We start from the raw sequence: 15,157 nt of genomic DNA on the forward strand, positions 1-15,157 counted from the left end.
AATTATGTATAGGCACTTGATAAATGTGATAATGCAGTAAAAGAAATCTTAGCATAGCAGCTATGTATGCACAAGGAAGACCATTATTTGCTGTACTATACAAACAAACTTTCACTCACCTTTTTCCTGTCAATATCTTTTCTGTCAAATGCACATTTCTGCTTGCATTGGTCACATGACAGAGGTGGACCATATTTACGTTCTGAATTGGTGCAACGTTGGCACTTGTTACCAATGAAGGCTGCTATAACGTTACAGTATTCACACGCTGAAGGCTTACCATATTGTTTAACCATGGATTCACATTTCTTGCAGATTGTGACAGTGCTGCTTTTGCTGAAATGAAAAGAAAATTTATGAATAGAAAAAAAAAATCACACACACAACATGTATGTGGCCCCAACATAGAGCCCGCACCCTGTCAAGCATAAGAAGAAGCTGGAAAAAGTTCAGAGGTATGACACTAGGCTAGTCCCAGAACAAAGAGGCATGAGTTACGAGGAAAGGCTGTGAGAAATGCACCTCATGACTCTGGAAGACAGAAGAGTAAGGGAAGACATGATCACTACCTACAAAATTCTCAGAGGAATTGACAAGGTAGATAAGGATAAACAGTTTAACACGTGGGGGTAGGCAAACAAGGTGACACAGGTAGAAACTGAATACCTAACTGAGCCACAGGGACGTTAGAAATAACTTTTTCAGTGTAAGAGTAGTTAACAGATGGAATGCATTAGGCAGTGATGTGGTGGAGGCTGACTCCATACACAGTTTCAAATGTAGATATGATAAGAGCCCAGTTGGCTCAGGAACCTGTACACAGTTGATTGACAGTTGAGAGGTGGGACCAAGGAGCCAGAGCTCAACCCAAGTAGGTGCTGCTATCTCAAGAGAAGAAAAATCACCCCATACAGACAAAAAATGCTAAGAATACAGTAACACACAATTCTCAAATTTCATACCTCATCTACATCTAAAATTTTGTTTAGAAATTCAGTTATTTGATAAATTTTTACATTGCATGCAAGTGATATACAGTATACTCTTTTGTACAAATTATGTAAATTTGAGTCTATTTACAAGATTTATGTTATATCTTAAAATTTATATTATTTGCTTTTAACCCTTAAAGTGTGGTAATCTTTATACGATGATCATAGACATAATGCAGTTATCCTTGGTTGATTTTAGTTATCACCTCCAGGTTTTCATGCAAATTAAGTAAGCATGGTTTTAATAATCTATATGAATGCAAAGGAGTTAAAAGCACCAACACCACTGTTAACTGCGATAACAAACAGCGAAGTGCCAGAGTGATATATGCAACACAACCACTCACTATGAATGTCCGGGGCCAAATGAGCCCATCAGCTGTATGCCTCCGGGAAACTGGGGAACCCCAACATCATGTTCCCAGCACAAACTTCTGTCTCATATTTCACCCCACAAAACTATCATTCCTTTTATGCCACAAGTATGCACCGCCTCAAGGTAGGACACATACTTTTGTAGAGTACTGCGTGTAATTACCCAAATGCAGTTACAGGATGAGAGCTACACTCATGGTGTCCCATCTTTCCAACAATCTGTCATGATACTGTACACCGATAGTTTTGGAATCCACTGCCTTCTCACTTGAAACTGTTTAATCTTTTATAACGGCTCATAAGAGAACTTCTGTATATTTTTTGACACCTTTGTTTCCTTAAAGTGAATCCATGACCTCTTGCTCTTTAAGTTGTAGGTTTAAAAAAAATCTTCCTTGTCAATTTTGTCAATTCATATTACTATTTAGTATGCAGTGATCATATCACCTCTCTTCTTCCTATCTTCCAACTCCATGAGAGGCTGGAGGCATTAAACATGCCTCCAGCCTCTCCTCATAGCTGTTCTTAAGTTCTGGAAATCCCCCACACGTATGTACGTGCAGGCATGTACAGAACCTAAGTATAGCTACAGGATGAGAGCTATGCTCACTGTGTTTTGTCTTTCCAATAATGTCATATTATACTCCTAACCTACTGATGGTTTTGGCATACACCACCACCTCACAACTCCTCACAACTTGTTCCAATCATCTACTACTGTTTTCAAAAGAGGATTTTCAATTATATTTTGGCTTCTTAGAATTTATAACCCCTTATTCCTGAAGTTTCAAGTTTCAAGGAAACTCCTTTGTTAATTCTGAAGATTCCTGTTATTATTTTGTATGTAGTGATCATATCGCCTCTTTCTTTTCCCTTCTAGCTTTGGCATTTTTAACACTTTGGTGATGTGGCTTCTCCACATCTTCTTGCCTGCAAACATTCTTGGCTCCTTGTGCAGCAATGCAAAATATGTTTACAACTGTTTTACATTTTCTAAGTTATTTGTTGGGTATAACTATAAATTTGGTGTCAAAATGTTTGAAATTTAATTCTCTAGTGAATAAATGAAAAAAATACAGTATTTATAATAGATTGTGTGTGACAGCAATGAATACAGTACAGTATGTGGATATTTATGAAAAGCAATAGGATGCTGTATTTTAGTGTCAGTGTGATGCAAAAATGTTAAAACCTCTAACCTCTCCTCATAGCTCTTGCCCTTCAGCTCTGGGAGCCACTTAATAGCATGTCTTTGTACCTTTGCCAGTTTGTTGATGTGCTGCTTATGATATGGGCACCATGCAACCGCTGCATATTCTAGCTTTGGCCTAACAAAAGTCGTGAACAATTTCTTTAGTATTTCGCCATCCATGAATTTAAAAGCAATTCTGAAGTTAAAATACATAGCATAGGCTCCTTGCACAATGTTCTTTATGTGATCCTCAGGTGATAGTTTTCTATCTAGAACCACCCCTAGATCTCTTTCTTTATCAGAAGTCTTTAAAGATTTTCCACATAATTTATAGGTTGTGTGGGATCTACATGTATGTTCTATTCCACATTCTATAACCTGGCATTTATGCACGTTAAATTCCATTTGCCAAGTGGTGCTCCATATACAGTACCTATTTTGTCCAGGTCTTCTTGAAGGGCATAACAATCAAAGTTTCTTATCCTTCCTATTATCTTAGCATCATTAGCAAACATGTTCACATAATTCTATATTCCATCTGGCAGATCATTTATGTAAACAATGAACATCACAGGTGCAAGAACTGAACCCTGTGGTACTCCACTTCACGAGAAGACATTTCAAAATTGTGACATTTCTCCAGTCCGATACATTGCCTCTGATTACTGCCCTCATTTTTCTATTAGTTGGAAAATTTTTCATCCATGTTAGAGGCTTACCTATCACCCCTCCAATATGTTTCAGTTTTCAGAACAACCTCTTATATGGAACTCTGTCAAAAGCCTTTTTTAGGTCTAGATAGATGCGGTCAACCAAACCACATCTTTCCTGTAGAATCTCTGCGGCTCGATAATAGAAACTGAATAAATTCGATACACAGGATCTTCCAGATCAAAAACTATACTGTCTGATATGTCATTTTCTCCAGGTGTTCCACCCATTTAGTTTTAATTATTTTTTCCAATATTTTGACTATTACACTTGTCAATGATACAGGTCTATAATTGAGGTCTATGGTTACCATTTCAAAAACTTCCCAATCCCTATCACCTTGCAGAAAAATATTCTCCATTCCTACTCCCATTTACACGTTTCACTTCAAGGTTTAGTATTAGCTTCTGTTTTTCTTTGAAAGGTCTCACTTTATTGATCATAGCTTCCCAGTATCATCATTTTGCAATTACCTAGCATTCCTAGGCACTTCTGTTATTTGTTTCACTCCATTAATTAAATAGAGGTTCATCTCTTTCTCTCTCTCAGCCTCTTTCTCTCTCTCTCACTCACTCTCAGCCTCTTTCTCTCACACTCTCAGCCTCTTTCTCTCGCTCACTCTCAGCCTCTTTCTCTCACACTCTCTCAACCTCTTCTCTCCCTCTCTCTCTCACCCACCCTCCATCCTCCCCTTCCTTGCCCGCCCGCCCTCCCTCCCTCCCTCTCGCCCACCTTCCCTCCCTCTCGCCCACCTTCCCTCTCTCGCTCTTCCCCCCCTCTCTTGCCCGCCCGCCCGCCCTCCCTCTCTCTCGCCCTCCCTCTCTCTCTCGCCCGCCCTACTTCTCTCGCCCGCCCTCCTACTCTGTGTATGTAATTACACAAGAGTACTTACAGGATGAGAGCTATGCTCGTGGTGTCCTGTCTTTCCAGCACCCATTGTTGTATAACGTTTTGAAACTACTGACGGTTTTGGCCTCCACCACCACCTCACTTGCTCCAACCACCTACTACTCTGTTTGCAAAAGAAAACTTACTAATATTTGTTCAACACCTTAGTTTCCTTAGCTTGAATCTGTGACCTTTTGTACTTGACATTGCTGGTTTCAGGAATTCCTCTTTGCCAATTTGGTCGATTCCTATTATAACCTAAATACGAACTAACGAGGGTAAGATAATTCTGAACAACATCATTAAATGATTTATTGCTTATGCTTTTCGAATCCCAGTAACCTTTCAGCATTATTTTATACATACTGTATATACAATGATGTTTTGGCTAAACTAATCACACCTGTCAAAACTTTTTTCCACATATATTTGACATTTTCAACATAATTCAGCTGATATTTTGCCAACTGCTATATTATTTCCTAGGCTCAGAACCCTACACGTGTCAGCATTAAATTGCAGCTGCAAACATTTATAAATTTTAAAAGCCTATATATTTTAATCATTGGAATTATGACTTTGAAATTATTTATTGCCCTGTTACTGCATTATCTACAAATTTCCAAATGCTACTGTTCAATCCACATCTGAATCATGTCAAAACCATTTATATACTGGTACTGTATGTAGAAACAACAGATTTCAGCACAGAGCCCGGGAAGGTCACTTTCAACAGTGCCCCACATTCAGACAAGTTAATTTATTATAACCCCGTTTCCTTTTAAAAAATCATGCACTACTCAAACTTAGGTTAATCCCTAATACCATGTGCCACTATCTTTCTAAGTTGTCTTTTGAGCCAGAAGCAATGGTTTTCCTAAAGTTAAGGAAAAAATCAATTCTTTCCACTACCATCTGCTTGAAATATGCTAGGACTTTTTTTGATTTTAAACATGCACATCCCATTGTAAAGACCTTATTGTGACACTCTTATTACTCTTGTTTTTTAAATGTAAATTAATGAAGTTTGTGATTATTGATTCTATTTTCTCTACAACAAACTAAGCCAATTAGCAGACAGATTGATGCAAGTAATACACAATATCTTGTTTTTTTTTTTTAACTGACTTGACATCAGCAACCCTCCAAAAATTTTGGTACTCTGTCCTATTATGATTATCAAGCATGCAAAACCATGGCTTGCTAAGCTCATTTTTACATTCATTAAATGTCCTGGCAAAGACTTCGTCTTGTCATGACAACCTATTGGACTATAATTTGTATAATCAGCAATTTCCTCCTTGGTCTCCACTAACAAACTCATCTTCTTTACCACCTACATATTGCACATTTCTTCAAGTCGAGTCGTCTTTACTAAATACAGAGGCACAGTAGTACTTACTGTATTTAGAATGCCACAACTTTCTTTGACATTTATCACATAATTAACCTGTCATTTTTTAATAGCTCAGTCTTCTTCATAAGCTTTGTCTCATCAAGTATATCTGTAAGAATCTTAAGGATTTACCTATCCTGTTGTATGTACAGTACTTAATAAATTCTTTTAACTTTTCTGATGCATTTTTAAATATTCTTGTTAGGTTGGTAACATCATCTACAAGATAAACTTTCCCATTTTTATGTTGGTTGTACTGTATATGACCTTTTTTTCCATGGACACTTGGCAGATTGAATTTAAAGTGTATAAATGCAACCTTATGGAACGAGGAACAGAAGAAAACAGGCCACAACCAACTTACAAATTTTGTGAAAAGGCTTTAAGTTAAAGAACTCTGATAAAGAGAGAGATCTAGAGGCAGTTCTGGATAGAAAACTCACCTGAAAACCACATAATGAACATTGTGCGAGGCGCCTATGTTATGCCCTCTAACTTCAAAATTGCCTTTGCATATAAGGATAGCGAAATATTAAAGACGCTATTCACAATCTTGACGAGACCAAAATTGGAATATGCAACAGTTGTATGGTGTCCATATCTCAAGAAGCACAACAACTGGAGCAGGTGCAAAGACAACTTCTATGAGAGGCTAGAGATGGTTAAATATACCAAAGCTAGAATATAAAGAAAATGAGGCGATATGATCACAATGCACAAAATAATAACAAGAATCAACAAATTTGACAATAAGAATTCTTGAAACTTAGAACTTTAAGAACGAGAGATCATAGATTCAAGGTACGGAAACAAAGCTGCCAAAAACTTAAGAAAGTTCACTTTTGCAAATACAGTGGAAGACAGTTGGAGCAAGTGAGGTGGTGGTAGATGCCAAAACCATCAGTAGTGTCTGAAAGTTATAAGACAAGAGTCCTGGGAAGATGGGACACCATAGGCATAACTCATCTTGTAACTACCCTGATGGAAAATTATTCTTATGACATGTATATTAAAAAAAAAAAATTTTCCTCTTAACATACTGTAAATACATACAGCCAATAATCACAATTTTTTCCTGGGGAGGGGAGGAGGGACCATTTTGATATGAAAGGAACATATATTTTATATTCTCTGTATTTTTATTAAACTTCTAATGATGATGTTCTTTTTCCCTAGATACCATTAACAATTATTAATGAAATCACAATAGCATTATATACACGAGAAAAACTTTAGAACAGTCCAATGGAATCAAGCTTCTGTCCCAGGTCACCCCAAATGCATGCATTGCCCACTAGACCATGACAAGCTTCAGAGCAAAACAACCTGAAGTTGTTAACTGATGAGGGCATTTGGTGGAAAACTTCATTACCTACACCAGTGCACGAGTGTGTAACATGTAAAAGCTGCATTTGGGTACAATGTCTCCAACTGTCTCCCACTGTGTTTGCAAAAGTGAACTTTTTTAAGTTTTCAGCAGCTTTGTTTCCTTACCTTTCCTATTTAACTTATAACTACACCAGCTCAATGCCACCAAACTTTTAAAGTTCATGTGGACTTCAGGTTATGTTTGTTTTTAAGACCTTTCCTTTGAGCTGTGCCAGGAACTGGTTTACGTGCCATATAGGTGTACATATTACTGTCTATATCTATGTCTAGTATTCAATAAGTTTTTTGCTATTTTATCATCTTTAAATCTTAATGAATGAGGTGCAGTAATGGGATGCATACTGAAATATAGGATGAAAATCCTATACAATATTCCAGACAAAATTAGTATTTCAAGTACAGCAGCATTATGCTACTGAATTATACAGTATTGTACTTTATTGCTATATCTGTGGTACATAACAAACTCGGCATTCAAACTTAAAACAATTTAGGTTAAGCCCATTACAGATCTGATGTTTTCAGATTAAAGATACTGTATTATGTTACCCCTATTTCCCACCATGTAAGCCTAACAATGTTTGTATTTTATGTAATTACCTAAGTGTAATTACCTAAGTGTAGTTACAGGATGAGAGCTACGCTCGTGGTGCCCCGTCTTCCCAGCACTCTTTGTCATATAACGCTTTGAAACTACTGACGGTCTTGGCCTCCACCACCTTCTCACTTAACTTGTTCCAACCGTCTACCACTCTATTTGCGAAGGTGAATTTTCTTATATTTCTTCGGCATCTGTGTTTAGCTAGTTTAAATCTATGACCTCTTGTTCTTGAAATTCCAGGTCTCAGGAAGTCTTCCCTGTCGATTTTATCAATTCCTGTTACTATTTTGTATGTAGTGATCATATCACCTCTTTTTCTTCTGTCTTCTAGTTTTGGCATATTTAATGCTTCTAACCTCTCCTCGTAGCTCTTGCCCTTCAGTTCTGGGAGCCACTTAGTAGCATGTCTTTGCACCTTTTCCAGTTTGTTGATGTGCTTCTTAAGATATGGGCACCACACAACAGCTGCATATTCTAGCTTTGGCCTAACAAAAGTCATGAACAATTTCTTTAGTATATCGCCATCCATGTATTTAAATGCAATTCTGAAGTTAGAAAGCATAGCATAGGCTCCTTGCACAATATTCTTTATGTGGTCCTCAGGTGATAGTTTTCTATCTAGAACCACTCCTAGATCTCTTTCTTTATCAGAATTCTTTAAAGATTTCTTATTATGTGAGAAATGTAACAATTTATATGTGCAACTACAGTATATGTGTAAAGAAATGTGTTAAATATTAGTGTATTCTTTGTTACTTATCAAGGCAAGACTATTACATGAAAGGGAGGCAAGAGATTAAGCTACCCAAGAGGTGGCACGGGCATGAATAGCACGAATTAAATTCAAAAGTACTTAATTTTTTAATAAAAGTTTTCTTTCAATTACAGTAGTATCAACTTTCTGTAGCATTCTTTAATGAAATATGTAACACCCACACCACTAGTCATCACCAGACAATGTTCTCTTTGAGAAGCCCTTATGAGAACCAAGAAGCACTGAATTTTTGGACTAATGGTAATTTTCAAATTTTGCACAAATGCAATATTTAAGTATTTTATTTTGGTTATTTTCAGACTTGTAATCAAAAGAACTGTTGCTGTTAAATGATATGTAGGTAAGGGTCATATAATTATTTTATATATATTGTACTGTATTTTATATTTAATTGCAGATACAGCACCATGGAAAAAATGTCATGGCGTCATAACGGCAAAAAAAAAAAAAAAAAAAAAAAAAAAAAAAAAAAAAAAAAAAAAAAAAAAAAAAAACTTTCGCTTTACAGTATTTAATGTTTTATATAAAGAAATGCCCCATCCAAGACTTTCCTTACCTTTCTTGTTGGAATTCACTTCGACAGTATGTGCATTTTACAATGGGAAACGAACCTCTACACTCCTGGAAAAAAATAAAAAATAATTTAAAATATACATTTAACCAACTCTTACAGAAAGAACATGTCTATATACAATGGTAAAGTGTCAAAGTATGAAAACACTAATAATACTATGGACTATAGAAATGAAGCTAAATGATTTTTTGAATGTGAATGTTCAATTTGCAATAGATGTATGACCAAACAAAACTAAGATATACACACAACAGTTTATGTACAACTACACAACAATAATCTACTTACATAAATTATATAAATATTTTACAAAGTTTTTCATTTTTTAACAAATTAAAATCATTAATGTGACTCATCATTAAGAAAGACCCTAGCTATCCAAGTTAACAATAAAAGGTGTTAGACAAACAGCTGTGGTGTTGTACTGCTGAAGGCAGACTGTTTGTTACAAGGTAAACCACAAAAAATAATCATTTAAACAAATTCAGTTTCTCATTTTAGTTCTATCCAACATGCAGACTGCAGCGTGTGTAAATTTCCATTAGCATGGATAAGAACTACCAGCATCCATATCCTCACTGAATCTAATAAGTACGGTACCCCTCTCCCATACGTTAGTGATGTCTACCCAACACTGGTTTAATAGGAATCTGGGTTCACCTGAAGATGTATGTATGTACTAGATTAAATATACAGATAAAAACAATCATTGGAGAGGACTAAATCAGGATTAAGTTTTAGTTATACAGTTCTGTATACCTGCATCCTCCTCCCTAAGGTCAAGGTAAGGTAAGGTCCCTATGTGATTTGGCATACATAAATGCAATTAATATTTAGAAATCATTAATAAAAGTCATATAAAAATAGCATCTTGTTCTGATGGAAATCCTGATGCAAGAGGATCCAGAATCAATGTACAGTATTATATTACAATGATAATCTCAGTAGCAAATAGTGTTTGGCTAAGCTCTGTTATTTCTTTGCTTCTACCGACCATTACTGTTCTGTACTCATCTAGGCCTTATGCTCCAGGAGATTTTACTCCTCTCAATGCACTAGCCTAGCTTGAAAATCTTCTCCATCTTACCTTCTGCCACAACAAACAGCTGACCATGATATTTGTCTGAGAGTTTAAGATCAATATTGTACAGTATTAAGATATACAGCGATAGTAATTAACTCTTAAATGACAGCATATGTCAATATATTGTCACGGTCCTTTTGGAAAAAAAAACCTATGACCAACTTGGTCCCTGGTCCTTGCATTCAATCCTGTATAAGTGAAATATTTGATTAAAATGAAGTATACAATTTAAGACCAGAAATAATATTTAATTTTAGTAAATTTTAGTAAAACAAATTCCAAATATAAAATTAACACAAAATTAGTAAAATATAATAAGTTGAAAGCTTATCTGACTAGATCAGAACCTGTAACTGGCTACAATCTGGAGTACAGAGTCTGGAAAGATATAGGGAAATACTAATTTGGCAACAGAGTGGTATATGAGTGGAGTAAGTTGCTAGCCTACATCATTGAGGCAAATGGTATAGCTAGCTTTAAAAACAGACTTGATAGACACATGGGGAAAAGGGGTTGGATCTAGATGGGCACTGCCCAGAACGGAACAGATTCGCCGCACTGGCAGCTGCTAATTATGTTCTTACATCTTCGACTACACAATGAAATTGATATGCATCACCTAGATTCCACAGAAGGCTACAACTTGCCTTGGAACTTTTGCAGCCACGATGGGATGCTCATCTTTCAGCTGTACTAAGCAAAATGTCGATCGAAAATGCATATTATTATTATTATTAAAATAATTCATTGTGTCAGGGTACAGGAAGCCAGAGTGTATTCATACACATTAGGCTTTAATTGAGGTCCCCCCCCCAAGATTGAATTACTGACCCTCCCGAGTACGTACTTACTGCTAGGTGAACAGGTGCATTAGGTGAAAGGAAATGTACCCAACCATTTCTGTCCCACCCGGAATTCTCGATTGTGTGTTGAGAATGAACCCGACTGTACTACTGGGACCCTTAATATAGATAGATATTTGTCATTTCCTTGTTTTTGTATACAATGACTTCCGACAAATATCAATAATTTTTAACCCATTTCATTGAAGACTGAGTGGTCAAATCGCACCAACATACACACAGAAAAGTGACTTTCCTATGAATATATCTCATATGCAACTCTGCAATTTAAGAAAAGCAAAATTAGAATTTTTCAGTTCATTCAGCTCCTTGCAGAAGCTTCCAAAAACTGCCCCGGAATTAATTCTAAAATGCCATATGCCTCCCACACATGACAACAAAAAATTAATCCATTTTCTTCCCGTTGGGTCAGGTTAGGATAGATTTGGATAAACCCAACACATAATTTAAGAAATAATAAAGCCGGGAAAAATTACTTGGTTATTTCAATGATCCTAAATGCTGCATATGAAGAGTATTGAAACAAAATGTAAATACAAAGTAAAATGCAATCAAACCCTATGGAATATTTTTTGTATATTAAATAATGTTATAGACTAAACCGAGGATGGAAAAGGGCAAGGTTTGGCACCCAGGCAGTCTGGCCCTGACCTGACCTGACCCCCACACTGCTCCACCAGCTGACGGAGGAGAGGGCGGGCCAGAGAGTTAGCCTGGGAGCTAGCCTGGGAGCTAGCCTGAGAGCTAGCCTGGGGGCAAGCCTGGGAGTTAGCCTGGGAGGGAGACAAAGGGGGAGAGAGAAAGCCAGGCATTACAACACCGGTGACAACCATGACTCCCGCAGCGGTGCTCCTCCTCCACACACTCACCTTGCACAGTTGCTGCCCTTGAGAGAGCTCCTCGAACGGGTGCCGGCTGAAGCACCGAGAACATGCAAATAAGGCAGACATATTTATACACTTAAAATGGGTAGTTTCATACAAAAAAAACTGTTTATGAAATGTAATTTCGAGAGGGGAACGGTTGGTGGATCGCTCGGGTCACTCTCCGTCACAACAACTGACAGGATGGCGTCACTCCCCGCCCCTCGCTCCTCTCACACACCTCCACCTCTCCTTCTCTCCCACTCATACAAACTGGTTATTTCCCTTTGTGCACTTTGATATCATTTTCAAACAAGAAAATTACGATAAAATGAAGGAATAAATAATAAACGAAAAGGCTTACTGAAAACTCGAGCAACAGGCTTGCCAATCTCGAGCAAAGCTGCCAATATCACGCAGAGGGAAGTTCAAACTTACGTCTTTCCCAAATAATTGAATTTAATTACTTTTGTCGGGGACAGGAAGTCTGTGTATATATATACTTTATGCTTATGCGTAAATATCTACATAGGAATACAAAACTAAAATTTCGAGCGATTTTGTTCCAACACATTTTCAAGGAATACAAACAAAAAATTAAAAAAATTAACAAAAAAATAGATTTGGGGTTTATATATCACCTACACCTGAGTAGATTAGAACCATAAAAATATATATGTTTTTATTAACAAGCTTAGGTATACGCAGTAATGTACTGCTACCCTATTTAATGTGAAAGATTACACGGTGTGGATCAAAAACTAGCTATAAGTTCATCTAATATTCCCATCTCTCAGGATGGTTAGTCATACATGGAATCAGGGAAAAAAATACCAGCTTTAATACAAAAACAAATCAACTCTAACCTAAAATCAGGAGAGAACATAAAATGTAAGGCTGATCTATTAGCCTCCACTAGCAAAATCTGGGTACAGCACAAGGATATCTTCCAATATTCCTGAATGTATATAGTAATTACAGAGCTCAACGCACCTCACCATTTGGTCTGAAGTTACTTAAAAAGGGCAGTCACAAATATAGTGTTGGAGAATATGTCCCAGCTCTTGTTCACAAAGTCACACTGTCTAGTAGATGTTTTATGCTGCCCATATATATAATTCTCAGTTCTAAATATGTCATAGCTCTTTATACTTGTGCTTTCTAGTCTTTGTGTGTTTAGAGAAGACAGAAGACTACTCTTTTGTCTTCTCTAATTAACTTAAATATTGCGACTTTTACAGCAGAAATTGGAATGTCCATATCCAACTCAATTTCAGGCTCATCACATGCAGTTTTAGCTGCCTTGTTTGTGTCGTCATGCTGGACAGCACCTATGTGAGATGGTATCCATACAAATGAGACTTAAACTCTTGCTCTTTGCTTTAATAATGGATGTTACAACATTCCTAGCACTGTATCTATTTTGCATGTTGGGTTTTTAAGGGCCTGAAGAGCCGACTTTGAATCACAAAATTACTCCCTCACTGTTCATTAGTGCGTTAGTGGCAAGTTGTAATACAGCTAACTCTGTATGTGTGGAGCAAAGCCAGTTATTCAGTCAGACACTTGTGGTCTGTGTACATATGTTATCTTTGTACATGTATATTTTACAGCCTGCTGCAGTGCAACCTGTTGACATTTGAACAGAGCCAACAGTGTATGCATAGTGTTTGTGAGGCAGTAAGGTATTTATAAAGGAATCAATGGTTTCAAGTGTTGTTCCTTTCAGGAGTGCTGGGTTTTCCTTATTTTGAAAGACATTGTTTGAGAGGAGTCTTGTAGAAACTGGTATGAGTAATTATAATGTAATGTTTCCATGATTCGGAGCTTAGCTCTTGTGAAAATCGTGAAGTATTAAGTCAGAGTTGATTTGTTTTTTGTATTGAGGCAGGTATTTTTTTCTCAGATTCCATTTATGACTAACCATCCTGTGAGAGGGGAATATTAGATGAACTTATAGCTAGTTTTTGATCTATACTTTGTAATCTTTCATATAGAATAGGGTAGCAGTACACTGCTGTGTATACCTAAGCTTGTTATTAAAAAAAAAAAAAAGTGCTTTGCAAGAATGTAAAAATACCAATCTTATGTAATCTCACAAACCTATTGAACCTTGTAAATAAAATTATTTATTATTACTGTATTATGAATACCAAAACGTTATTAAAAAAACTGGTTGAAAAAAATCATTAGGACAACCGGGGGAGCCTTTGACAAGCCGCCAGCTTCTTGGCCTCGTCGATGCCACTAGAATGTTAGTGGCCCTCAGGTAAATATTTGAAAGTGAGCGTGTTGATCTGTGAAGAAAGGGTACTTCGTTCCATAGCGGCACATCATCATTATAACAGTTTAGTTTATTCATTTATTATGCACCCAAACACATCTTGTGGGGCAGTAGTGGAAAGGGTTACAGAGGCACATAATGGGCTCAGGGATTAAACCCCACAATTAATTTAGCTAAGCAAGTTAGTCTTGAAGAGCTAGCTACAAAATTCAATGCACATCCTCATATTAACAATGGGCTCGAGACCGACCACAAGTACAGTTTCTAAATTAAGCAACTGACATGTGGAGAGCTAGTGTTACAAGTGATATATTTATCCTGCATACTGCCCCCCCCCCTCCATCCAATGGGCATTTGTTGTATTTGTGTCTAGCTTCAGACACAAGCATTTTACAGTTATGTCTTAAAAAAAAAAGTCGCTTACAATTAATGTATCAAGTTTGGAGACTTGGTCCAGTTGTCTATATGGATTCGCCACTCAAAATATAAGCCATTTCCCATTGTCAGGATAACTACAATTCCAGCTGCACCCATGGGGCAGTCTAGGGAACCATCAGTGTATATGATTTGAGAGAGAGAATGCTCTATGGACAGAGCATCAATATGGCTTAAGGCATTGAACTTTGCCTTTAGACAAAGCTTAGGCTGATCTCTAATTTGCATCTTGGGTGGAAACGGAGGGAAGCATTTTTGTTTATGTAGGTGCAGACCCCATTTTCTCTTGCTATCCTGGATCTTTGTGTGCATAGTTACAAAATGTAGATGGGAGCAGAAGCCACTCTCGACTGCCCTCTCCTTAAGACAACTGCTACAAGGGGGTTTAGTAATAAAATCAGTGATTTCATGATATGAGGTACTTTGAGCTCTGTAATCATTTCATATACTCAGGAATATTGAAAGATATCCTTGTGCTGTACCCAGATTTTGATAGTGGAGGCTAATAGATCAGCCTTACACTTCATGTTCTCACCTGATTTTTAGTCAGAGTTGATTTGTTTTTGTATTGAGGATGGCATTTTCTCCCCTGATTCCATGTCTGACTAACCATCCTGTGAGATAGATGAACTTACAGCTAATTTTTGATCAACACTGTGTAATCTTTCATATAGAATTGGGTAGCAGCACATTGCTGTGTATACCTAAGCTTGTTTTATATTATATTATATTATA

At 36.9% G+C, this 15,157-nt stretch overlaps 1 protein-coding gene across 1 annotated transcript in view; it reads right to left on the bottom strand.

Annotated features, from left to right (window-relative positions):
* Positions 1-11,968, bottom strand: part of LOC138366948 (protein FAM76A-like) — a 34,652-nt gene extending 22,684 nt beyond the window's left edge. Inside the window, 3 exon segments of the mRNA XM_069328286.1 lie at positions 120-336; positions 8,876-8,940; positions 11,710-11,968. Coding sequence (XP_069184387.1) covers positions 120-336; positions 8,876-8,940; positions 11,710-11,790 — 363 coding nt within the window. The 5' untranslated portion in view covers positions 11,791-11,968.
* Positions 11,969-15,157: the final 3,189 nt, after the last annotated feature.

Source organism: Procambarus clarkii, chromosome 21 (assembly GCF_040958095.1).
Source record: "Procambarus clarkii isolate CNS0578487 chromosome 21, FALCON_Pclarkii_2.0, whole genome shotgun sequence".
Classification (NCBI taxonomy): domain Eukaryota; kingdom Metazoa; phylum Arthropoda; class Malacostraca; order Decapoda; family Cambaridae; genus Procambarus; species Procambarus clarkii.